Source organism: Rhinichthys klamathensis, unplaced genomic scaffold (assembly GCF_029890125.1).
Source record: "Rhinichthys klamathensis goyatoka isolate OS25496 unplaced genomic scaffold, OSU_Roscu_1.1 h1tg000001l_1, whole genome shotgun sequence".
NCBI classification, from domain to species: Eukaryota; Metazoa; Chordata; class Actinopteri; order Cypriniformes; family Leuciscidae; genus Rhinichthys; species Rhinichthys klamathensis.
The window spans coordinates 539,302-564,164 of record NW_026606555.1 but is presented as its reverse complement, the minus strand read 5'-3'; the positions used below and the strand labels follow the sequence as shown (position 1 = coordinate 564,164).

The window sequence follows — 24,863 nt, the reverse complement described above, 5'->3', positions numbered from 1 at the left end:
TCCCATTAAGTTATAAAAACGTTATTTCTGAATGTTATAGGAACGTTCAAAACGTCCAGTTTTGAGTGGATGACGAGCGCGAGACGCCGAAATGGACGCCAATAAGATTCTGAATGGAAAGTTTACTTTTAAAAAGTTGCCAAATGGTCCCATTGACGAGACCAAAGTGATCTGTGTGTTTTGTCGTTGTGAACTGAGCTATCATCATCGCAGCACGTCCAGTCTGAAACACCACTTGATGAAGGCCAAGCACACTCACACACACACACACACACACACACACACACAGCTGATGCGAATTCTCCGACCCCTCGTCAATATCAGGACCTCGTCAGTATTTCTTTCACCCTTTTATTGATGGACAGTGTTACATTGAGAGATTATTTGCTCCAAGTAAGAATGTTTTAGTGTAAAATTGAACACAGTATATGCCAGTGTTGTTTTCAATAAAAAACATTTGCACAAAGCAAGCCGATCCACTTTTCCATGTTGATAAGAGCATTAAAATGAGAAAAAATTATGGGACAAAAAGAAATCAAGAGACATTTAGAATAGATAAAAATGTGCGATTAAATGCGATTAATCGCGAGTTAACTATGACATTAATGCAATTAATCGCGATTAAATATTTTAATCGTTTGACAGCACTAGTAATGATATGACGCAGCGCCTGAAAATAGGCTACCTTCCTTCAACACAACGGAACTATTTTCAGGCGCTGCGTCATATCATTACGCCTGCTGCTCTCATGGTAGTAAAGTTTCTTGACTCAACAGTTTAACTCTGGGGGAGTTGTAAAATGAGCCTATTTCCAAAAAAATGTGGAGTATCCCTTTAAGACCACTATTCCTACATACTCTTTTCTCTTTACTTTACTTTTGTTACTCTCCACTTTCACTATTGTTTTGTCTACACACAAGCATCAATGTGCAATTAATCTACAATGGCAAACTCAATGAATCTGCTGTAAACTTCCTCATGTTTGCCAAACACGCCTCCATGCGGTCTCTCCTTCACAAGCTCTTTCAGCGGCCATTAGGCGAACGGGGGTTCATTTCAAGGATGTGTCAACACACTAGTAAATTATCTATTTTAATTTTTCATTGTCTAAACCATTTTGCAGCCACGGTACTTTATAAAAGTAGCCCAAACCAACGCAACCCGCGGCTCTGTCATTTTTACAGTATCCAAGTAATCACTTATCAAAAACTGTAAACGGTTGAGTCTCACTGCATATATGTCAGCTGATTTTGTGGTTTCCAGAGTGAGGATGATATGTATAATATGTGTGTGTGTGTGTGTCTTCACAGCTCCTCAGGACATGTTTGAGACATCTGAGCAGGGCGGCTGTCCCACGGCAGGCTGTAAGGGAGTGGGTCACATTAAAGGAGCCCGCTACTCTGGACACCACAGGTGTGTGTGTGTGTGTGTCCTGTCTTCAGCATCACTGCAGTCCAAAGCCTGTTCATGCATACCGTATATAAACACGTCACATGAAGTTTTGGTCTGATATATGAGGGTCATTTTCTCAGAAGGGGAAAAAAATTGGGATGACAAAACAACTGCCATTACATGATCTACTGTTTTGATGTTGCATGTTGTTCTTTGCCTTTTGGCCAACAAATAGCCATCATAATATCATGTGCCAGGTGGCTCGCTCTGTCTGAAACTGGACCTGATTGAAAACAGCATGTTGATGTCCAGGTCCATTGCATTTTCCTGAGGCAGATTCTTCTTTAATGCTTTAAAGGAATGTTCTGGTTTCTGCACAAGATGTATGGGTGCAGTCCGTGACGTGCTGTCGAAACCCGTCTCACAGTTTGTAAAAACAACAGTAATGCACTTACACTGGACTGAACGTGTTATTCGAAGACATTTCAATTTAAATAACATAATAAACGTGCTTTAAAGGGTTAGTTCACCAAAACAATTAACCCTCTGTCATAATTTACCCTCATGCAGTTCAAAACTTTCATTCATCTTAGAAATACAAATAAAGATATGAAGATTTTCTCTTATCGCTTCTGTCCCTCCTTTGAATGCCCACATAACCAATATTTTCAAGCTTTAAAAAGTTAATAAAGACATCGTAAAAGTAATCCATATGAATAAAGCGGCTTAATCCAAGTCTTGAGAAGATATAAGAGACACTTTATTTGACATTTTTTGGGGGGGGCTTTTATTCACATAAACATTGATCAACACACCTACAGGTGAAACACGACAAATTCGAATATGGTGCAAAAGTTCATTTATTTCAGTAATTCAACTTAAAAGGTGAAACTAATATATTATATAGACTCATTACACGCAAAGTGAGATATTTCAAGCCTTTATTTGTTATAATTTTGATGATTAGGACTTACAGCTTATGAAAATCCCAAAATTCAAAATTAGAATATTGTGAAAAGGTTTTCATATCTGTAAGCCATAATCATCAATTGAATGAGGCATTTATATATAAATGAAATAAATAAATGAAACAAATGATGAAATAAATGCCTCATTCATTCATAAATGCCTCATTCAATCACTCCAATGATCACTGAGCTTTCTGTTCCCGCCTGAGGAAAGGTGTTCGACGTCTGTTCTCTCGATTTATAAAGTCAGTTTGAGAATAATCTCCCAGAGTCCAGGAAAATCCATACGGATCAAAGCTCATATGGAAAATATCACTTTACCGAATTAAACACACTTCATATGTGTAATTTGTACCCTAATCCAGAAGTTCCCAAACTTTTCTGTCAGCCAAACCCCTTGAAATATTTTTTTATGTAAAATATTTCAATATTTCTAAGCTCTTTTTAGTTGTGACGGTGCCTCAGTCCACATCACATTTAAACTGCTGTTGTAGGAATCCGGTCAAATTGAATAATACTACTAAAAATAATAATAACATTACATTGTACAATTGCACTCTAAAAGAAAACATGAATATTTTATAATAATTATTTTATTTTACAAGTTACAATACTAATATTTAATTATTCAACATTCAACCCGTCTTCTGTGATTGGTGGGTCTCTCTGAGGACTATGGGTGGTGTAGTTCTTCACTGGACATTCAGCTAGTCAACACAGCTTATTAAACAAAGAGCAATAACTATCCTTACAACAGTGTGTGTAGGCTCTGTGCCACTAGCGCACCAAACCAAAGTGCAAAAATAACGATTGTTTCGCTCCAACAGAAGGATATATTAGGACCTGAGCTGCAGTCGGACCTAATATGATTGGATTCCTGAATGTAAAAACAAAATTAAATCAAAAAGATCTTTGTGATGTTGACTACACTGCAAAAATATGAATTTCGTACTCAGAATGTTTGTCTTGTTTTCCAGTACAAATATTGCAACATTCTTAAGTCAAGATACATTTACTTGAGAAGCAAAACGGTGTACAGTTTATTTATAGTTTATGCTTAAAACAAGAAAAAACATCTGCCAATGGAGTGAGAAAAATAAACTTTTCCATTTGCATTTCATTTTCCTGACCCTTATTGGCATGTATTTTGTCTAGTTTTAATCTTCAACTCACTCAATTCTGCTCAGTTTTTCCCGAAAACAAGATATCTGAGGTCATTGTGCTCCTCCAGTAAATGTATCTTTATTTGAACTGGAAAATAAGACAATAATACTGATGAAGAAAACCACGTAGACGCAAAGCAGCTAATGAACCACAATGATAGCAAGTCATGTTTGTAAATTGACCCATGCTTCCTGGTGTTTCAGTGCTGTGGGTTGCCCATATTCTGATATCAACCTTAACAAGGACTCGGTTCTGCCGGATCGCTTGAGCGGAGAGATGCCGGGGAGCGGAGTGGGTCGCCCTCGCAGAGCAGAACCCAGTGCAGAGACTTCAGCTGACGCTAATGAGTGAGTGCTCGTGTCTCAGAGGACATCTGTTTAAAGATTCACAAGGCCTCTATGATGGGAAACTGCCAAACTGACTGGGAAATATCGATGATAATGATACAAAACCATGAGCTCAATCTTGCATTAATAGTTAATGGGTTAGTTCACCTCAAAATGAACATTTCCTGATAGTTTACTCACCCCAATGCCATCCAAGATGTTCATGTCTTTCTTTCTTCAGTGGAAAAGAAATTACGTTTTTTGAGGAAAACATTTCAGGATTTTTCAATGGACTTCAATTGCAACCAACATGTTGAAGTCCAAATCAGTGCAGTTTCAAAGGTCTATGAAGAGCTTCAACCGGCTCTGCTCGATCCCAGCTGAGGAATAAGAGTCTTATCAAGCCAAACCATCGCTCATTTTCTAAAAAATAAACATTTATATCACGTTGGAAACGTCACGCGTCACGTTATTTGTAGGGGTGTGACGAGACGCTTATCTCACGAGACGAGACTAGACACGAGATTGGGTTCACGAGAACGAGACGAGATTTTTGCACAATTTTTTAGAAATCCTCAATGACAAAATTCATGACTGGAAAAATAGTATGCAGGTGCATTTTGCAATGTTTAACTAATAATCTTATAAAGTAGACCTGAAATGACATGCATTATGAGTATGAATTATCAAATGCATTGAAAGAAAACAATATACAGGCACTGTAAAAGGTTTTTATTGACTGGCTTTTCTCTGTATGATTTCACATTAGTTTTTTCAGCCTTTACTGTACATTTAAGAGCTGATTTCTGATTGAGGCTGTGTGTGACCTCCCAACTGAACTCCTTGAAGTCTTATTAAGCGCAAACAATAAGTGCAAGTGCAACCATAATCAAAGTTAGCACACAGACTCTTTATAATTGTTTTCAAATTGCTGTTTTATTCTGCACCGGCAGTTATAGGGTTAATGCGGTGAGTTCGGAAAAGGCCGGGTAGAGAGAAACGAGGCTGTTGTGTTTTGTCTCTACAGTTGTTCTTGCGTTCCGATTATAGCCTAAGTTCAGAAATAGAGCCTCCCTCGTCTGTTGTCCTTAAGACATTACAGTACTCTCTCAATATATTCGAAGTGCAAACTGAGACCATAGCCGCAAATAAACAGTCCAGAGATGGGTATTAGGAGACGGACTATTGTATGTTTGCGGCCTAATTTGTGCGCAATGCACATCAGGGAGCTTGTGTTTTACTTTCACTTTCGTGATCGCGCGTACTCTGTGTATTGAGAGTGAGGAGTCACGTGCCGATTTGGGCGGGGTCTGAGCCGGTCGGCCATGATGGTAGGAGACGCTATCGGTCGCCAGGGGCAACGCCTTCAGAACTTCACAGAGGCGCGACACTAAACATTACAGAAATAGCGAAAGAGAGACTGCGCAGCTTAGTGTTTGTTTACATTTTACCGATACGCCGCAGTTTCTTTTTGAAGATATGGAGAAGGAAGAGAAATGAAAGGGGTTCTATCGGGAGAGACTAAATAACAATGCTAGCCAGCTTAGAGAAACTGCTTGTCAATAAACTGACAGCAGCAACAGCGAGCAAAGCCTGCTTTCAAAAGCAACACATTTCAGCACAGTTCGCCTTTTATTTAACACAAACGAACGAAATTAATACTCTGTTATTCAACTAGAGTTGTTTCATTTGTTATAGATATATCTGTACCGCGAAATGTTTTAAAAAGACACTTTTTTTAATGACGTACGATTCGCATTGACAGGGGAATGTCCGATCTGTTCGCTTAACGTTGCACGGCAGGTGCAAATGCACGTATCTGATTCATATCAGATTTATTTCCACATATGAATGAGGCCTGAAACATCAAGTATGACTGAACTCTCGCAGTTTAACGTTACAGGTTTGGGGGTTTCTAAGTCTTGCACCCAGCCGCAGCCGACTTGTTCAGCTTCTAATGACTTAAAGCTTCTGAACTCTTGCATTGTGTAGGCAGTAACGTTAGTCACTGATACCATAAACAAACCAGGTAATTAACTATGTCAGCGTATGTGAAAGGTGGTAGTGCTTTGGGTCTTTCGTCCATTCTGTAGCAGGTCGTACGGGTCCATGTTGATGTCAAGTAGTTTCTCTAAATAACGCTGCTTTGTGTTGTTATTTAGTCTCCCCCGATAGAGCCCCTTTCCTTTTGCTTCCCCCTTCTTCATTTATTCCCAAGAAACTGTGCCTTATCGCAAAAATGCAAACAAATATCAAGCTGCTCTCTCTGTCGCTATTTCTCTCGGTCTCACGGTCGAAGTAACCATGACAACGGATAGCGTATCCTACCAAGATGGCGAATCCTTCCCACAATGCAACACGGAGTGATACGCGTGACGTCACCTTCTCATTCTCAATAGACCAATTTCCAGCCGACGTCACAGTTGCGTCACGGCGCTAGCTGGTGGCAGAACAAAGGGAAAACTGGAGGCGGCAAATACAAACCAGCACAGATTCGGCTACAAAATAAGGATCTTAAATTATTCTTCTTATTATTAAATGTCATCTTGTTGTGTTTTTGGGTGCAAGAATCAATGAAAAATTAATATGCTTTATCTGCAACTTTTTATTTCTAGAAAATATTCACCTCATTAAAATTGCACCGTAATGTCACTCTTTACATTGTCGTCTTCATGGTGCTGGCTAGGCAGAACTGCGGATCGTACACACAACTTGTACATGACCATTCAGCACATAGTTATAGGCATCTAAAGATTTATATGCCCTCCGTTTCTCTATCAGGTAGGTGTAGAAGTCAGGACACTCAACCGGAGGTAGCGTTAACGTTAATCCTGTCAGATCGTCCAGCGTGTAGGCTACAGTACGGGTCGGCCAATCTGGTTCTGTCCGTTAAAATTAACTTTTGCAAATAAACGCTTTACAGAGACATCGTTAGGGGGGAAGAGGTCGTCTGACTGACATGTAAAGCAACCAATGGCTGTTCGTTTTGTTCATTGTCATGCTTAAGGGAGGGTACATGTCACTACAAAAACAGAGCAGCATGCAACCATATGTCATTCATCCGAGATTGACATGAATTTATGGCACAACAGTCACATTAAAAACACATAAAAAAAATGTGTTGCTGATGTCTGTAAAAAAAATTCTCTGAATTTTTATTTGTCCAAGACTAGGGATGCACGATATATCGGCCACCATATCGGTATCGGGCGATATATGTTCATTTTTAATATTATCGTTATCGGCCTGATAAGAAAATTTGGCCGATATATTAAAGCTGATAAATAATGTATTATTCCCTTCAGCTGAGACACTTGTTGAGCACTGTTTATGTTTTTGAATTTCTTGAAATATGATTGGAGTCACTTCAAAAAAGGAAATGTGCAGCGCAAATCTGTCATATCGGCTACATAACATCATTATAATCGTGCGCTTGGGACATGGATTTAATTGTGAGACTTTTGTTTTTGTAATCAGGCTCTCAAAATTATATACAAATTTGGATTTAAATTTATCGGCCAATATATCGGTTATCGGCTTTCAAATATAAAGAATTATCGGTTAACTGCATCGGCCAAATTTTTCATATCGGTGCATCCCTTATCAAAACTAATAAACACGGATTATTTCAACAGTTCAATGGCAATTTGGATGATCCTAATACAAAACTACATCGTCCGGCTGTGATGTCAGTGTCTGTACGTTCATATTTAACCCCATGTGACGCAGATATTCCCTTTGCATTAACTGATCTTCCATTATAGGTGTGAGATGACACACAACTAATGAAATCAGATCCCTCAGACATCATTTCATGTGATTAAGCTTTTTCACTGTATTTTTCCTATATCTTGTAGATAAAAAAATCTCTCTTTTACATTCAGCTAAATGCAGCCCAAGCAAAACTCTTGAATATCTAACGATCTGAACCCTCCTAACCGACTTCACATGAGCAACTCAAAGCTTTTAAAGTTCTCATTCACCTACTTTTAGATTAGTATTGCCCGACAGCAGCATAGTGTCGGCCCACGTCCGGTACGGGTGGAATCCACATGTGGGCCGGATCTGGGCCGACACTATCCTGCTATCTGGGCTAACAAATAAAATTATGGCATTTTTGGTCCAAAAAACTTGAATAACGTTCCAAGTGGGCAAAAATCAAATGGAAAATGCGCCAAAGGTATTATGGCAACTTGATTTAAAATCTGGAAATTGAATATATTTATTTATTTAGTATGAGGCGTGCTCAGTAAAGAGTAACACTTGCTCATGCAAACACATTAGCATAGTCACACTTTTGATTTGCTTATCGCGTCATGACAGCCACACCTGAGGACGTTGTCATGTCTGGCCTTCTGCACACCTTTAGTGATGTGTTCGTTTCTCACTGTCTCCAGCAAACCCGTCACCCCTGCCCCATCTCACCCGGAGAAACCCAGCACGGCAACCGTCGCCATGGAAACGACTGTAAAGAAGCCTGTCGTCACAGAGACCAAGCGAAGGTTAGATTCAGTCACTCACTTGGTGAAAGAAAATTACACTTTTACACTTGTGTTACATGATAACAAAACACTATCATGACGATTTTACAATTTGAAATTAAATTATTTGACATAGCAGTAATGAGTCCAGGGAAATGTGTAATAAATGCTCCTAACAAATGCTTAAATGTCTGTATGCAAACAGAAGATCCTCTGACACACACACACACACGAACACACACAGCTGTGCTTGACACCGTCTAACAGGCTGATTCACTGTTTACTGAGAGTAAAATGATGCTTGTCGGTTCGCTGTTGACATAATGCCCTGTTAGTCAACAAAGCTTTATTTTCCACACAGCCTGTTGCGATGACTTGGTCCATACTATGGCTCTCTCCGTCGTCTCGGAAGATACACTTGCTTGTTTATCCTGAGATTGCGGTTCTCCTGCTCAGCTGTTCAGAAATAGCCTTGAGAATTCTCTGTTTACTGTACAGAAAGGATTTGCATAATGAGCTTTATATTACACATGAAATATATGCAAAATCATACCTCAGCTCGAAATATTTGTGCAGATTTTGCTCAGCAGAAGATCCTTGTATCTGAAACATCGCCTAGTAAGCCGTTGGCTGTGTTCAAAATGCAATGCTAGCATACTAGCTCACTGCACACAGTGTACATTTTATACTGCCTACTACACAATCTGAAACGGTAAGCATCTAAATACTGTGGTCACATGACCGTACGTTTTATGTTTACTTCAATGAGTGGTGTCCAGTTTTATATTAGAAATGTAAATGTCTGGTCTGGCATGCAGTAAGTCATTGCACAGATGTAGAAAATGACAGGGAACGGTCTCTGAGCTTTAGCTGTTCAGGCAAGGTTCTCTCGAAATAACGATTATTGAATGTTTGCTCAAAATGCTTGAATCTGATTGGTTGACGAACATTGTAAGCTGTGCAGTTATTTTCAGGAAAACGCACGAGTAAAGTAGTTCCGGCAGGTTTGGACCGCATTACAGCTCCATATCACTTCGCCAAATGATTTCAGTTATTTCAAAGGTCTTTACAGCCGACAACAGCAAAAGAACCAAAAACCACAACGACACTGACCAATCAGATGAATATAGTGAACAATAGGATAAAAACTAAATATTTCCAGGTTGTTGTTTTTTTTTGCCACAAAATTACGTTTTATTATGAATTATGCATTTACTAGTTATTATGGAAAAGCACATCTCTCTTCCTCACACTCTCTCTCCCACTCAAACGCACACACATACAATACGGACACACTCTAGTGTCAATAGTTTAGCAACTTAAAAGCTACAGTTTGCAAATACAGAAATGCAGATAAACGTAGTTTCGCTATTAGAAGACGCTGGTGCCGAACACTGTTGAGAGAGACGCAGACTGAGGTAATTCACACACGCTTAATCTCTCTCTCTCTCTGTCTCTCTCTGTCTCTCTCTCTCTCTCTCTCTCTCTCTCTCTCTCTTCTCTCTCTCTCTCTCTCTCTCTCTCTCTCTCTCTCTCTCTCTCTCTCTCTCTCTGTCTCTCTCTCTCTCTCTCTGCATTAGTCTGCTATCAGTGGCTTAAGCCTCCATTACTAGCTCTAAAATGATGTTTTGGAATTAGAAATGGAGGTTTGGGATGAGATGCGTAAGAAATAAGTCCCACACACAATGGCATTTTAAGGACAAAAACCTGACAAATGTCTTGAAATACATCATCTGAACAATGTTTTTGAGGTGCGATCACCGTAGCATAAGCGGAAAACACAAAAAAGACAAAAGAATGTTTTTAGAATATGTTCAGAGAACATTCAGAAATAACGTTTTCATAACTTAGAGAGGCGTACTTAGAACACAAGTTTGCTGGGATGCTGTTCTGGTCTCATATATCCCACACTACCTCTCTGATGATGTCATGATGATGATGTCGTGATGATGTTCTCCCTCAGGGTCGGTCGTCCCTGTAAAGTGCGTAAGGTGGAGGAGCCGCCGCAGGAAGAGGAAGTGGAGAGTGAGGTGTCATCAGTCACTGAAACCAAAGGTAGATCTCCACCGCCATCAATACACCTTCATACTATATTCACATGCAAACACTGTTTCTTTATAGGTTAAATCAGGTGGAAGGGGCCACACAACGCAACAGAATCAGTGTCTGAAGCGTGTGAAACTCAATGTTGAGGATGTGATTGGTATTTGCAGAAGAGCTGAAATCATTTCTTTCTGTGATGACTCACTCCATCTCTCTTCTGCCTCCCTGTCTCTGGCTGGGATTGTGTCTCCTTCCAGAAGAGCTGGTCTCCCCCTCTTCCTCTCTAAAGGTTTAGTGGCAGTCACTAATGAGGAAGAGGCTTGGATCCTTTGTTCCTCGGCTTAAAAGCTTTGTAGCTCCGTCCGGTCAGAGGCAGTCGGAGAGTGAAAGATGTGAGGGTGGACTTGAAGCATCGTGGGCGTTGCGAGGGATTATCATCTAGGGCTCGAGACACATTTAATTGTAATGTAAGAAAAAATGACGAAGACGTTAATGAGGAAGTTTATTGCAGATTAGCAGTGTCAAAGTACTTGAAGCACCTCGGGTCACAACATCCTAAACTCAAACCCCCAATCCTGCAGATACAATGAGTTTATTTTTATCTTCTCCCTGATAAATCAAGCTCTTTTAGTCGGTGCGCTAATTCTACTGAAAGCAGATGACAGTGGAATGACATTTTAGGCCAGGACACTGTAAAACTATTTTTTACAGTAATCTAGCAAAAAAAATGTATCATTAGCAGGTGCTTTTATTTTAAGTCACTTGCAAATGAGGAATAAAACATGCGTTTCATCCTGAGGAGGCAGAGACATGAGTATTGCTGAGAGATAGTTCATTGACAGCAGTGTTGGGAAAGTTCATTTTCTACATGAACTAGTTCATAGTTCCTTTTTTCCATATGTTGCTGCAAGGTGTTTTTGTTTTGTTTTGTTTTTTTAATTATTGCCACAGCCCATATACAACCACAGACGGCAATTATTTTATCGACGGGCAAATTTTGCACAGAAATGTCAGATTTTTTCCATCCTCACCGACCTTGTCATAAAACTCGTTTAAATGATCATACGACGCCTCCTCGCTCGCTGCTTTGTCGAGCTCATGCTGCTTCTTGTCTTGATGACGCATGCGGCCTCGGTGTGACACTGGTGGCTGGTGTTGCCAGATTGGGTGTTTATTCGCTTCATATTAAGGCCTGTTTACGGTGTGTTTTAGCCGGGTTTTCGCCTGGAAGGCTCTATAGAAATCTGGCACCCTATTGAACGAAGTTAAACTGAGAGAGCGTGCGTTCACAGACACCAGAATGAACGCGTTCACAGTAGTGATGGGGACGAGACCGCCTATGCCGAGTCCGAGTCAAGACCGAGTCTTTGAAGGGTCGAGTCCGAGTCGAGACCGAGTCTTTGAAGGAACAAGTCCAAGACGAGTCCGAGAAAGCAGAAATCGGTCTCGAGACCGGACTCGAGTACTACATCACTAGTTCACAGTAACGTTCATCAGGCAGTAATTCAGTACGTTCAGTTCACGTTCGCCCAAAATATGAACGAGTTCATGAACTATCGTTCATTGAACGCGTTCAGGCACAACACTGATTGACAGGAATAAACATATGGCATCTTTAGATGTATCTTGAACTTGATGTGAGCAGACAAGCTACAAGCAAAGTGAGATGAAGAGAGGAGCATCGTGCGCCCCGATACACTTCAAGTGAAATCGAAGAACAAACAAAATCGGACCAAAATCAAGTTCTTTTGGAGTTTGTTTTGGGAGTTCGATAAGGCAACTTTCTGGAAAATTTCACTCCGGCTGGTAAACGCCTTTGAACTCCCATTGGTTCGTGGTGATGATGATGTAATAGGTGGGCGTGGCTCTGAGGCTCCGCCCTCTCTGAGGTGTAAATCTCCTCCGGTTCATTTCTTCTGTTCAGACGCGAGTAACATGAACACACTGGAGAACCGCTGTATAGTAGAAACTGAAGCTGGAATTGTAACTGAAAGCGACACTGACACTGTTTTTCATGTTTAATACAGTAAAACTGCTGCTTTACAGCAATCTACAGTATAAAGTGCTGTATAAATAAACATGACGTGACTGGAGTCACAGCTGGTGCAAACAATGATCCGATGCTTTCTGAACTGCTGGTTTCTCACCGCTGGCAATTTTATTGTGTGTTTATTTTGTTATTGAGAGGAAAGCGCTCAGCACATATTTACATATTCATCTAAATTAGCTCTCAGCAGCGTGAACGCCATCGGGATGTTTGCTGACAGTATGTCACTGAAAAGGAAAACCTATTTTTCCCCCTAAGCGAAGAATGAAAAAGAGCTTCGCCGTGAGTCTGTCGGGCCTTTAGGCTCATCCTGGATCATGTGCAGAGGTTCAGTTGAGGAGCAGTGATCCAGCCTAGAGATGACGACAGCCAGGACTCTCCCTGATGGTAGATAATGCAAACCTGCGTGAGCGGCTGCCGGGTGTGTGGCAGGGCCTGGGGGTGTTCGGCCGGGGATGTGACTTTGACACTGTGAAGCCGGACTCAAAGCAGCAGAGAGCGGTTGCTGTGATGTGCAGTGATTGGAGGATCTGGTGATTTGTGGTGTCGTGAGCTGCTGACGGATCCACAGAATGAGCACATGGGTTGTAAGACAGCGGAGTTGCCCGAGCCAGCTTGAGGGTGGTGGGAAAGTGCCAGTGAGGACAGATGTGTTGAGGATGAATGCGATTGCGGACCAAAAACCTTTAGATTAAGCCCTTAATGTGTTGGAGTGAACTGGCCTGGAGACTGTGAACATGTGTGAGAATATTTATATTTGTGCACCTGGGCATAGTACGCTTAAATACGGTTAATCCAGCCAGAAATTGAGTGGAACTGTGCGAGTTTCTGAGGAAATGGGTCAATCCCACTATGCAGTGCATTTCCCCATCATGCATGCCATAATATATTGGATAAAATGTTAAATTGACGATTTTGGCAGATTTTCTTTTAGCACATAATCACAATTAAAAGAGCTTAGGGGTGAATTTAAAGGGATAGTTCACCCCAAAAAACTGTCCTCATTTACTCACCCTCATGTCCTTTCGCAACAGCAGGACACAAAAGAAGATATTTATTCTGTCAATGCTGTTTTAATTGATTGTTGAACTGCGGTAATACTGTTGTGAGACATGAGACTTTAATATAGTATATGCTAAAAAAACCAAACACTAAACTGTTTATAAAATGCAGTAATATTATCGGTTTAACTGCACTGACACTATCAAATTGAACTGAATTCAACTGAATAATTACACTGACTTTGCAACATCAACACTATTATTCAACTGAACTTAATCAACATTACTAAACTGAATTGATATGAATAATTACACAATTTTCTTCTGTAGAGCTGCATTACAGCTGAATTAAATGCGTTGTTTTTTTTATTGATGAACTTTGCAACATTAACACTGTTATTTTCCAGTTAATTGCTTTGAAACGATCTGTATTGTATAAAGCGCTATAGATATAATTGTGACTTTTGCACTGGCATCCCATAATGCATTCAGATTCTAACGCCTCAATAATTATATGAAACAAACACACTGCAGAGACTTAACCTGATATATGCACTCTCATTGCCACTTCATTTGTCTTTTTGAGTTTCGAGTGCAAGTTCATGTCATTATTAACTTCACTGGAATACGTTAGAGGATGATTTAGGAGAGTTTCATCCAGGTTTAATAGACTGTGAGAACAAACACACTATTGCCACTTAGATATCTAGATGTATTCTGCAGCATGGTTTGTATGAATTCCCTTGAGGAAGTGTTTTTATGACGCTAATAACATGGATAGGGCCATTATCAGAGACATTTATGTGTTTATATAACAGACATCAGATGGTTCCCACTGGCTATGTGCTCTGTTAATGAGCATCCATAGCCTCATAACTGCAGTGATTATCCAGTACTGACTGCACTCGTTCACCTTAGTGTCATTACTAGAGCGCTGCTCACACTGAAGTACGAGCATGTTTTGTCTTGAAAAGTTATGAAGGACTGAATATAAGGGTGCTTTCACACTTAGCCCGAAGCAGAGCTCGATTTCCCCCCTCCATCTGCGATTTACATTTTTTCGTTCTTTCTTTGTTGATGACGAACACAAACGTGCGTCATCACTACGACACACCCCTTACGGCATTGGTCCTGGCTTTTGTTCACACAGGGCGCGTTCCGGGACTGATCCCGGCAATGTTACTAGGTCCCCATCCCGGCATCAATCCCGGGACGTGTTTTCGTTCACACAGAAGGCACTCTAGCAATTTTACGGCAATTTCCCGGGATCAACACGCTGGGCCCTATCTCACACCCAGCGCAATTGACTTTGTACACCGCCGCATGTATCATTCGTATTTTGCACCCGTGCAAAGCGGGCTTTTCCCTCCACAGACGCACGTCGGTTAACTAGGGAATGAACGTGCGCTCCCTGGGCGCGTCGGCGCAAAAAAGGAGGCGTGTTCCGGCGCAAACAATCCCTGGTGCTATTTTGCAGTTCCAGAAAACAATTGCGCCACTGACCAGGAAAAACCTAGTCTAAAGTCAGTGGCGCGTTGCGCGTACATTCAGATGCTATTTTAAGCGCGCATGCTTGGCCATAACACAGAGTGTGAACAAAGCGCATACACTGTAGATGATTCTCTCATCTACACAGATGCATTTTACTTTTTGCAAATGATACATTATTATAAGGAAAAATATTAAAACACGAGGGAAATCATTGTGGTGTCCATGACGATGGGAAAAATAGGCATAAAGCTACATTTACCCAAATTATTATATGCATGTTTAACCGAAGCTAATTTGGGTGGGTTTGTCCCATCCCCAATGTCACTTCTCTTTCTTTTACGGCCCTGACGAGAACATCGATCTCCTCGGCTGTGAACCGATTCTGAAGCGCGCCTGGTAAATGCGCCGTTATAATAGTATTGCGCCATGGAACAAGCGCACCTTGTTCATCATGCTCTTAAAGGGAATGTGAGACGACGCTCTTATTGGTTTGTTTCCCGTTACGCCCAAACCACACCTATGAATAATGAAGCTACTTCAGACCAACCCCTTTTAGATTTGCGTCGAGCGCAAGAGTCATATATCCCGCCGGTTAAACAGCAACAGTGCCGAGATCCGCCCACAAAGTTACTTGCGCTTTGCGCTTGACACTTGCATTTTAGATTGTTAAAATAGGGCCCGCTGTGTGAAAGTAAATAGAGTTGTTCACCCCACTTTTATCATTTTGTTTTTGAAACTTTGCTTTGGTTCAAAGCATCAACACAGAACGTCACTTGCATCTGTCTGCCGCAAATGTATTGCAAAAGTCCCAAAGAACACAAAATCCACCTCTGCTGGAAAATCACAGGTCATCAGTAGCAGTTCACTTGCGCGATTTAGGACGATTGCGTTCATATTAGCAGTGAGCTCAAATTAAGCGCACGTCCAATCACACCGTCTGCATGCAGCCCAATTTTTGTGTGCATTTTTGTGTGTTTTGATCTTTTCCATCTATGGGGGTTGGGACACTTGCACACTACAGCCGCACATGTGAGCCACACCTCCGGGCGTAACCGGCGTAGTGTTTTTCCTTGATGCCTCGCCACGGCCAATCATGCTTATTGGCTCACTGACGCTGGCCATGCGGACGGTTGCGCGTTCAACAGTACATGCACAAAGTGAATGTTGAGACTAGGTGTCAGTACACACAGTTGTTATGTTCTGTGCAGTAGTCGAAGAAGAGTGTGGACAGAGCGATATAATCCAGTAAACAGCAGCACATCCTTCTCCGTCGTCAGTGTTTTGGTTCTTGATCTAAACTGTGCATGCAGTGGCGGATCCGCTACTTTTCTTCTTCTATCCTTCCGAGTGAATGTCCTGTACGCGACAGGACTCAGTGCTGCCCTCTGGCGTCTGGTAGAGCAGAAAAAAAGCAGTTGTACTGCATGTGTCGAACCCGTCCATCCGTGCTCATCCGCGGGTGAGTTTCACTTTGAAAGCTGTGCAGACACGACTGTGCGTGAGACGTGAAGTATAAATTAAGTATGCCCGGGCCTTAATGCATTTGTATATAGCGGACTAAATCGCTCCGCTGCTGCTGCTGCAGAGCAAGTATGACGTGCTACTGCCTTTAGATCACAGACACGCTGCTGTGAGCGGGTAAGATCTGCTGCTGCTGCTGCATAAATAGACATACAGTAGATACATCCATCAGCAGATCCAGGCAGGTGGAGCTGGGGAGGTGGAGGGGTTCAGAGGAGCTCTGATAGTGAGGACTTGCTTACAGCAAACACTGAACCAGACTATTTAAATGATGAGCAAGCAATTAGATTGGCTGCAAATTAGCAAAGGCCAATCAGCTTGTGCCATGTGGTAATAATGAGATAGCTTTCAGATTGCATTAAAGACCATCAGCCTGCGCCCTCTAGAGTTTCATGACTGAACTAGATATTTAAGAGCGTTCACATTGTGCTCCATAACAACCTCCATACCTGTGTTAACAGTACAGAGATACTGCTTTACCAGCCCGTGGCTAATTTATAGTAGATCACAACTTCTTATTCAATAAAAGTGCAGCCTGACCTATAAAGGTGCAGTATCTAAGAATGACCCTCTTCTATTTGAGTTTCACCTAGTGGTTGAAATAGGTACAGCAGTCGAATTCAAAATATCGGAGATCGTCGTTTCTCCCGCCACCTGCTCCTCAGACTGGACGGCGCTCACACGGGTTCCCACGCAACAGGAACGAGCCCAATGGACAGTGAAAATTGGTAAATTGGCAACGTGCAGTATCGCACTGACCAAAACAATAACAAACATTCCAGCCTGGAAACGCACGTCAAAGTAAAATAACTGGCTGTAGAAGTGTTTTTTCAAAGAAACCAGTATGTGAACTTAGCATTTTTCCTCAATATATGCAAACACATTATGGTATTTTTATGCTTTAGTAGAGTGAAAAAGTTACATACAGCACCTTTAAGTGCAGATAGATTAGGTTTTCCTGTATTGACATTATCTTGAGATAAGCACGCTTTCTTAAAGCGTTCTGGGCTGTGTTTCCCGAAAGCATTGTGAGCTAAGTTGATTGTAGTTAACATTGGTGGCAATGGTCTCCATGATCAACTTGGGCTCATGATGCTTTTAGGAAACGCAGCCCAGTTCCTTTTTGTTCCAACTTCAAAGAAGGACTCTGTCAGAGTGAATTAGCCATGAAAGGCCAGCGGTGGGGGAGGGTGTTGTGTCAGTGCGTGGCATCCAGCACGGAGCACGGCGGCTCATGAACGCATGAAGTGGACTGTGTACCAGTTGAGAAGCTGATGAATTTACATGGCTTTTGGCACCGCAAGAAGGCGACTTTATTCATAAGGCTGTTCCCAACAAATGAAAAAATAGCAACACCCACAAGGTGAAGTGTACAAATGAGGAAAGTAATTTTGTCATTTATAAACAAGATTTACTTTAACTGTCAAATTTCAAAGCACACAATTTGCCGTAACAAACATCTCTCAGATTTAAACAGTTTAATTAGTGTAACTGCAGCCAAGTAGACCTGCCACGCTCTATGATGTCATCAATAATAATGAAACAGCAATAATGCTGAGAAAAAGAGAAAAGTCACTCTTGCTTGTCTGTCATGTATAGCGTGGTATTAGTCAGATGCATGACGCAGGATTCAAACATCGATACTTTTAACTCGTTCCCCGCCATTGACGGAATTTTCCGGCAATCCGTGTTTCCACTGTTATACAGTAGGGGGCGCTATTACACAAATTCTGAAAGAGTACTGAATCTCCAGATCAAAACACAGGCGAAGAAGCAGCAGAAACAAGCGATATTATATGTAATCATGTGCATATGTAAAATAACATTAAACAGCATGGAAATCAAAACTGCCGAATGTTACTGAATGAAATGTTGACCCAGGACGAGCTATAGGACTGTGCAAGCATTAGGGGTGTTGACGGACTCGGTCCACTCCACTGTGTTTTGATCATTGTTCTGAATCCCATCTGGACGAAGTCTTTGACAGAAACGGGATTTTGCAGCTTTTTGCTCAAAATGTTGCTTTTTTAATGAAACTTACCCATATTTAAATGTTGATAAGAAAAACTTTTTTTGTTTAAAAACAGAGGCTATGTTCTTTCTTTTGATAAATTGCATGTTCAGATATTCATACAACAAAATATTCTGGGGGCCATGAAATATTTGTGAAAATGACCAAAACGCTGGCAACTTTTTTTTAAAGAAACCGCTGGCGGAGAAAGAGTTAATAATCTCAGAAGATCAATCCAACGGGAAAAACACACTTACATTGCAAAACATAAAATTAGAACCGATGGGGAACAGAACAGAACAAGGAGTATAAATAGAAAAACAAGACACAGGTGTGACTAATAAGTAACCATGGTAACAAACAGAAAGGAATAAGTAACTGAGGGGTTGTTTACACTACAGTTTTCAAAAAAAGAAACCCTTTTATGCATTTTGGCCGTTTGTTTACATTACAATGGTGTTTTGGGGCCTGAAAATGCAAACTTTTGAAAACAAGTTTTTGAAAGCGATACCGTTATGGTCGCTGTGTAAACTACAAAAACGTTAATTTGTGAAAACAGTGACGTTATGAACATGAATATTACGTGTTCAGTCTATAGGCCTGTAGTGTTTCTTTATAAAGTGACATCTACTACTGCCAACTACTGGCCTGGCAGCAGAATACAGTGGTTTTAGTGGTTTTCGCAGATCTGCGTTTCGACAATGTTGTTGTGTGTATGCGAAAATTGTAATGGACAAACCTTTCCGTTTTAGAACATCGTTTTCATGTAAACGTACCCTAAAGACACGGAAACTAAACTGAAAGGAAACACAGGAACAAAACGAGAACTAATAAAAGATAAACAAAATAAACATAACCCTGACATGTAATGAGTTTCTTTGTTCTTCTTTATTACTGATTATTTACTCGTTTTGAAGCTATATACATTTACATTTACATTTATTCATTTAGCTGACGCTTTTATCCAAAGCGACTTACAATTGCTATATATGTCAGAGGTCGCACGCCTCTGGAGCAACTAGGGGTTAAGTGTCTTGCTCAGGGACACATTGGTGTCTCACAGTGGATTCGAACCCGGGTCTCTCACACCAAAGGCATGTGTCTTATCCACTGCGCCATCACCACCCCTAAAACAACTGTATATACATGTTAGTTTAAAACTACTTCACTACATACAGTTGTTTTAATTCATCATTAACATTTTTTTAAGGAATTTTTACAGTACTTTTATAATTATAATTGTTTAATATGAATAGCAATTTTTTTTACCTTTGGTACCAGAGTTCATTATTTGCACAGGTACTGACTATTGAAATTTAAAGTGTGACAACATTACAAGCCATGATTCTGGTGTCAGTAAATCAATATGATTAAAGATAAGTTATACTTATAATTATCATTTAATGGAGACCGCGTCCATTAGCCCTGGCGAGCACCATCTTTAACGTGTGTATTCTGTACCTGTCAAAGTGTGCATAACATAATATTTTTGTGCTATGTGCACTATATTTTGCCAACTCAGTTTATGCGTAGTATGTTGACCATACTGGGTATTGTTGCTATTACAGGTTTTTACAATCACTAGGACACATTTCTTAATACTTAGGTCAATTTTCAGCTTCACAGCAGTTAATTTCATATTCAAAATGCACTAAAACAGTCAAAACACTTCATTCATGTCTCAAATCAACTCATTCTTCCAGAACACTAACAAAGAATCATAAAACACTAACATCGGGTAGCATTGTATTATATTTTCTTTGTAATATTTATTTCCAAAACAAGAACGACACTCTCTACTGCGTATAATTCACTGCAGTATATGTTGCATTACCCATGTTTACATTACACTACACAATTATTCCTAAGTTTTCCCCTTTTGACTGGATGGTAATGAAACCGAAAGACGTGTTGGTGTTCAGTTTCATCTAATTGCTTTGATAGCAAGGGATTTCTTCGATCCAGAATATATTTCAATATGATATTACTGTAGAAATGGTGCAAATTTCTCTCGTTCATTTTTGTTTAACTTAATTTGAACAGTTTTGAACAGAGAGTGTAAACGTGTGCAATTTGGCCTGTAGGGTCATTGAGTTTTGGTGATGTTTGTGTCTAAATGAGAAAAGAATTCATGTCAATTGAAAGATGTGGGCATTGAATCCATTTTGTGTCAAAGCAATAATAAATGATCCTCAGTTTACCTCACATAGACTGATGCTGTGATCACTGTGTGAAGAGTGTATTGAGAAGTATTGAGAAATGTGTCGTAGTGATTGTAAAAAAAAAAAAAAACTAATGGATGTTGATCATTAATATCTTTTCCTGTACATTTAATTGTGGACTCTCATTTTTGCCTATTTGAGTCAAAGCTGTAATAATGTAACTATAGCAGAGCTGTGTGTCCTCTTGCCCTCAAGAAAATGGATTATGGATGGATATTGATTATCATAAAATGGATTTAGCACAGTGACTTGTTCCTTTCTCAGGGTACCAAGGTTACAGTCGTAACTGAGATGTTTTCTTCCGGGAACGAACATATCACAATATTCCTAATTTTTTATAATTTCTGCCCAAGCTATACGCAGAATAAAGGGGCGGGGCCTGGTTGAGTTAGTTAGTAGTGTGTTAAACTGGCGGTTATGGGAAGGGGCGGGACATTTCCCAAACACACTCGAAGCACTCGACCAATCACAACACACTGATCCAGCAGACCAATCAGAGCACAGTGTGCTTTCAGGAGGAGGGGCTTCGTAGAGACAGGAAGTAAACAGAGCGTTACTGACAGACTGGGAAGAGAGGAGCCGCAACAATAGAGAATATGAGGAAATAATCAACATTCAAGCAGGAAAACCTGTTCTAGTAGAGCCTGAAACTACATCAAGACTTTGAGAAAGGGCACGTTAGCTCTTCAATAACTCTCCCTTCTCTCTCTCTCTTAGAGTTGACTCTGCAGCAGGCTTTGCACCAGTCTGTATTCATGCCATGTTCCAGCCCGTCTCCCAGCATGCCTCACTGCTGGGACCAGCACAGCAAGCTGCTTCCGACTGTGGCGGGCATCACGGCCGGTAAAGTGGCGGCGTGGAGCGTGGATGAGGTACACAGATCTCCAGTCACACCCGTTACGCTTTGTTGAGTTGATGCAAGTTTTATTTAAGGTCATCTGATTTGTTTTGAAGCCAGCTGTTGTAAACTGCAGTGTTGTACCTCCTCTAATCCTCCTCCGTTGTTATTCTGTAGGTGATTGAGTTTATCCAAGGACTTCCGGGCTGTAAAGAACAAGTGCGCACCTTCAGAGAGGAGGTAAATCATTCCCTTCAATTACGAGTGGAATTAGAATGACTGAATCCTCAGAGAAATGCTCAACCAGTCCTCCATCGTGAGGTTTGGCAGCAGGAGTAACTGGAGCGTTTGAGAAACAGAATCTCATGGTGCTTAAGGAAGAGAGAGAGCAAGGTGCATGATGGGATATCTGAGAAGATCTCATTGAAACCATTTTTAGGCATGTCAAGTCATCCCACGTCACTGCATCATGCCTGTTTACCACTAACAAGAGTGTTAAACAGGCCAGAGGGCGAGAGCTTTAAATAATCCTGTCCTCGCTCGGCTGTCCATCTCCATCTCTCTCTCCTCCTGTTCTCTTCTGTGTCTTTACCTTTTGTTTTCTAAACGTATTTACTATGTGCAAATGGGAGCTGCATTAATGAGTGCTGACGGACATTGGGGTCCAAAAGTCTCAGACCACTGGTGAAAATTATTGTACTTTTTTTTTTCTCTTTTAAAATAAAACAGATTATTTGGTCCACTAATTTGATCGGTCAAGTGTTTTTGCAAGAATGCTAATATATATTAGAACAGCAGTGCTGCTTTGCTTGAGAGCAAGATGTCTGTCCACTTTGCATACAAATGAGACAAACTAGGTAAGTGAGTAACTATTGCATCTAAAATTACTTCTTGTTTATTGAACTGTTGGATAAAATCAGTGTCACACTCGTAATATCCTGCAGCCAATCCATTCATGCACACACACACACCTGTCATGCACAATCCCTCACTTTAAATCGTGCGATTGATTGTCTTGTAGCATTTAAAGTGATTGATTGTACCTTTTAGTGGTTTAATGTTAATTTATTTAGACAAATGATTGTTTTAGTATTGTCCATTAATCCGTTATCATCAGCCTTAATATGAAAATAATTATCGACTTATCGTATCGGCTGGAATTGTAATATTGGTGCATTCTTAGTTATAAATGATCTGATCTTAATATGAAGAGAAAATAATCAATTGAGATGAATCACCTTTCATTTGTGCAGTATAGGATCATACATATCCACATCAACACATTATTATTAATTCATATATACAGGTGAAACTCGAAAAATTTGAATATCGTGCAAAAGTTCATTTATTTCAAAATGCAAAGTGAGATATTTCAAGCCTTTTTTGTTATCATTTTGGTGATTATGGCTTACAGCTTATGAAAACCCCAAATTCAAAATTAGAATATTGTGAAAAGGTTGTAAGCCATAATCATCAAAATTATAACAAATAAAGGCTTGAAATATCTCACTTTGCATGTAATGAGTCTATATAACATATTAGTTTCAGCTTTTAAGTTGAATTACTGAAATAAATTAACTTTTGCATGATATTCTAATTTTTCGAGTTTCACCTGTACCACATTTTCCATTGAATTGCCACCAAAAATAATTCCATGGTGATGAATAATCACCAAATGTCACACAATGCCAAATGTAAACAGAAATGAGATCAGCGGCCGCTGTGTGTGTGTGTGTGTTTATCAGCTGATTTATTGTTGTTTGGTTTCAGCAAATTGACGGAGAGGCCTTCCTGCTACTGACTCAGGTGGACCTGGTGAAGATCCTCAGCATTAAACTAGGACCTGCGCTGAAAATCTACAACTCCATCCTGATGTTTAAAACCACCGAGAACTCGGCCTGCAACGAACTCTGACCCACCCCGACGCCGAGCCGAGGGCGTTCATTACTGCTTCAGTCAAAGGGCTCGTCGTGAACATTCATACAGTATATACACATGACACTATTGCACATGCTGAACAAGATTTAGATTATGCCAGAATGAGCAGGTTGAGCACATATAATGACATTCATAATTCATTTAGACAGACACTTATCTGCACCATCCTTTATAAACGTGTATGTTAAGTCACATGACGGTTTCATGTAGTGCCCTTTCATTACGGGGTGGGTGAGAATGTATATTTCGCTGAGGGGTTATCCGAGCGCCTTTCTGAATTCAGGTGCTAAACGAATGCACTGAAGAGCCGCACAATTTCTGTTTCCAGGTGGAGTTTCTCTTACAACTGATACTTCTCTCTAATTCATAGCTGTAGATCATTCAAGTGTTTGCAGAGGGATATCTGTGTCCTTTGCACTTCTTGCTTCCATTCCAGTCAGTCTCTGTCATGTTCAGATTAACTTTAGAGAGCCAGTCAAATTAAATGAGCTCAAAAGAGCAAATGTGAGGTTAGAAAATAAGACTAAATCCATCACCAACACCAGTTCTGCATGAAGGATTGGTGTTTTTGAATATCAGCACTACAGATTAACACCGATCCTCTTTGATTTTCTTGTTTCCAGTGTGCTGTGATGTCATATTAATGCATAAACCGTCCTTCTCTTCTTCATTACGACTGCAGTCATTAGTCATGGATTGCAGTACGTAAAGTATAAAGGCCAATGTTTTTTTCCATGTTCTCTCTCTTTTTTGGTTTTGATACGGTGGATGTATAAATGGAGAACGAAGGGTTAAAGCTACACTCGAGGCACAAATAAACATTGTGAGAGCCATATTTGGTATTTTGTAATAGAATGTAACTAATACTCAGAATGCCTTCATGTGCACAGTATAAGACAAAAAGTGTGATTTTCCTTTAATATACAGACATGAGTATTAATTTTGCTTCTGTTGCCGAGGCATGCAGCGTTAAATACAGGATACTTCACATTTATTCAAGTTTAATATTTTGCCTATTAAAAATGAAGTGATGGAATGTGGACACGTTTGTTAACAAATCTAAACAATTGTATAGTGTTGAAATGCTGGTTTTACTCAGCTGTATGATTTTTCATATATTCAAAACTCATTTATCATGTACATTTTTTTTGTCACGGGAGCTTATGATGAACAGTTAGTTTGGGGATTTAAAATGGAATATAAAAACGTGTAAATAAGGAATGGTTTAGTGTGGATGTGCAGCACTGGTGTGTGGACTACTAAACTTCACTAATTCATTTGCAAATAAACTTGATGATCCAAAGGTCTGTGTCAACACAATGGTCTTTTTAATGTTTGCATACTTCAGATTAAAATGTGGTGTCTATTTTGCTGCTGGTTTTAAGGATTTGATTTCATTAGTATACTATACTGCAGTATT

The 24,863-nt window shown here is 40.3% G+C and overlaps 1 protein-coding gene across 2 annotated transcripts in view; it reads left to right on the top strand.

Annotated features, from left to right (window-relative positions):
- l3mbtl3 (L3MBTL histone methyl-lysine binding protein 3) overlaps positions 1-23,761 on the top strand; it is a 102,482-nt gene extending 78,721 nt beyond the window's left edge. For both annotated transcript variants that reach the window (XM_056259251.1, XM_056260051.1), the window contains 7 exons: positions 1,311-1,413; positions 3,728-3,871; positions 8,248-8,352; positions 10,295-10,386; positions 21,385-21,539; positions 21,683-21,745; positions 23,276-23,761. In XM_056259251.1, coding sequence (XP_056115226.1) covers positions 1,311-1,413; positions 3,728-3,871; positions 8,248-8,352; positions 10,295-10,386; positions 21,385-21,539; positions 21,683-21,745; positions 23,276-23,419 — 806 coding nt within the window. In that variant the 3' untranslated portion in view covers positions 23,420-23,761. The remainder of the gene's footprint in view (positions 1-1,310; positions 1,414-3,727; positions 3,872-8,247; positions 8,353-10,294; positions 10,387-21,384; positions 21,540-21,682; positions 21,746-23,275) is intronic.
- The last annotated feature ends 1,102 nt before the right edge of the window (positions 23,762-24,863 follow it).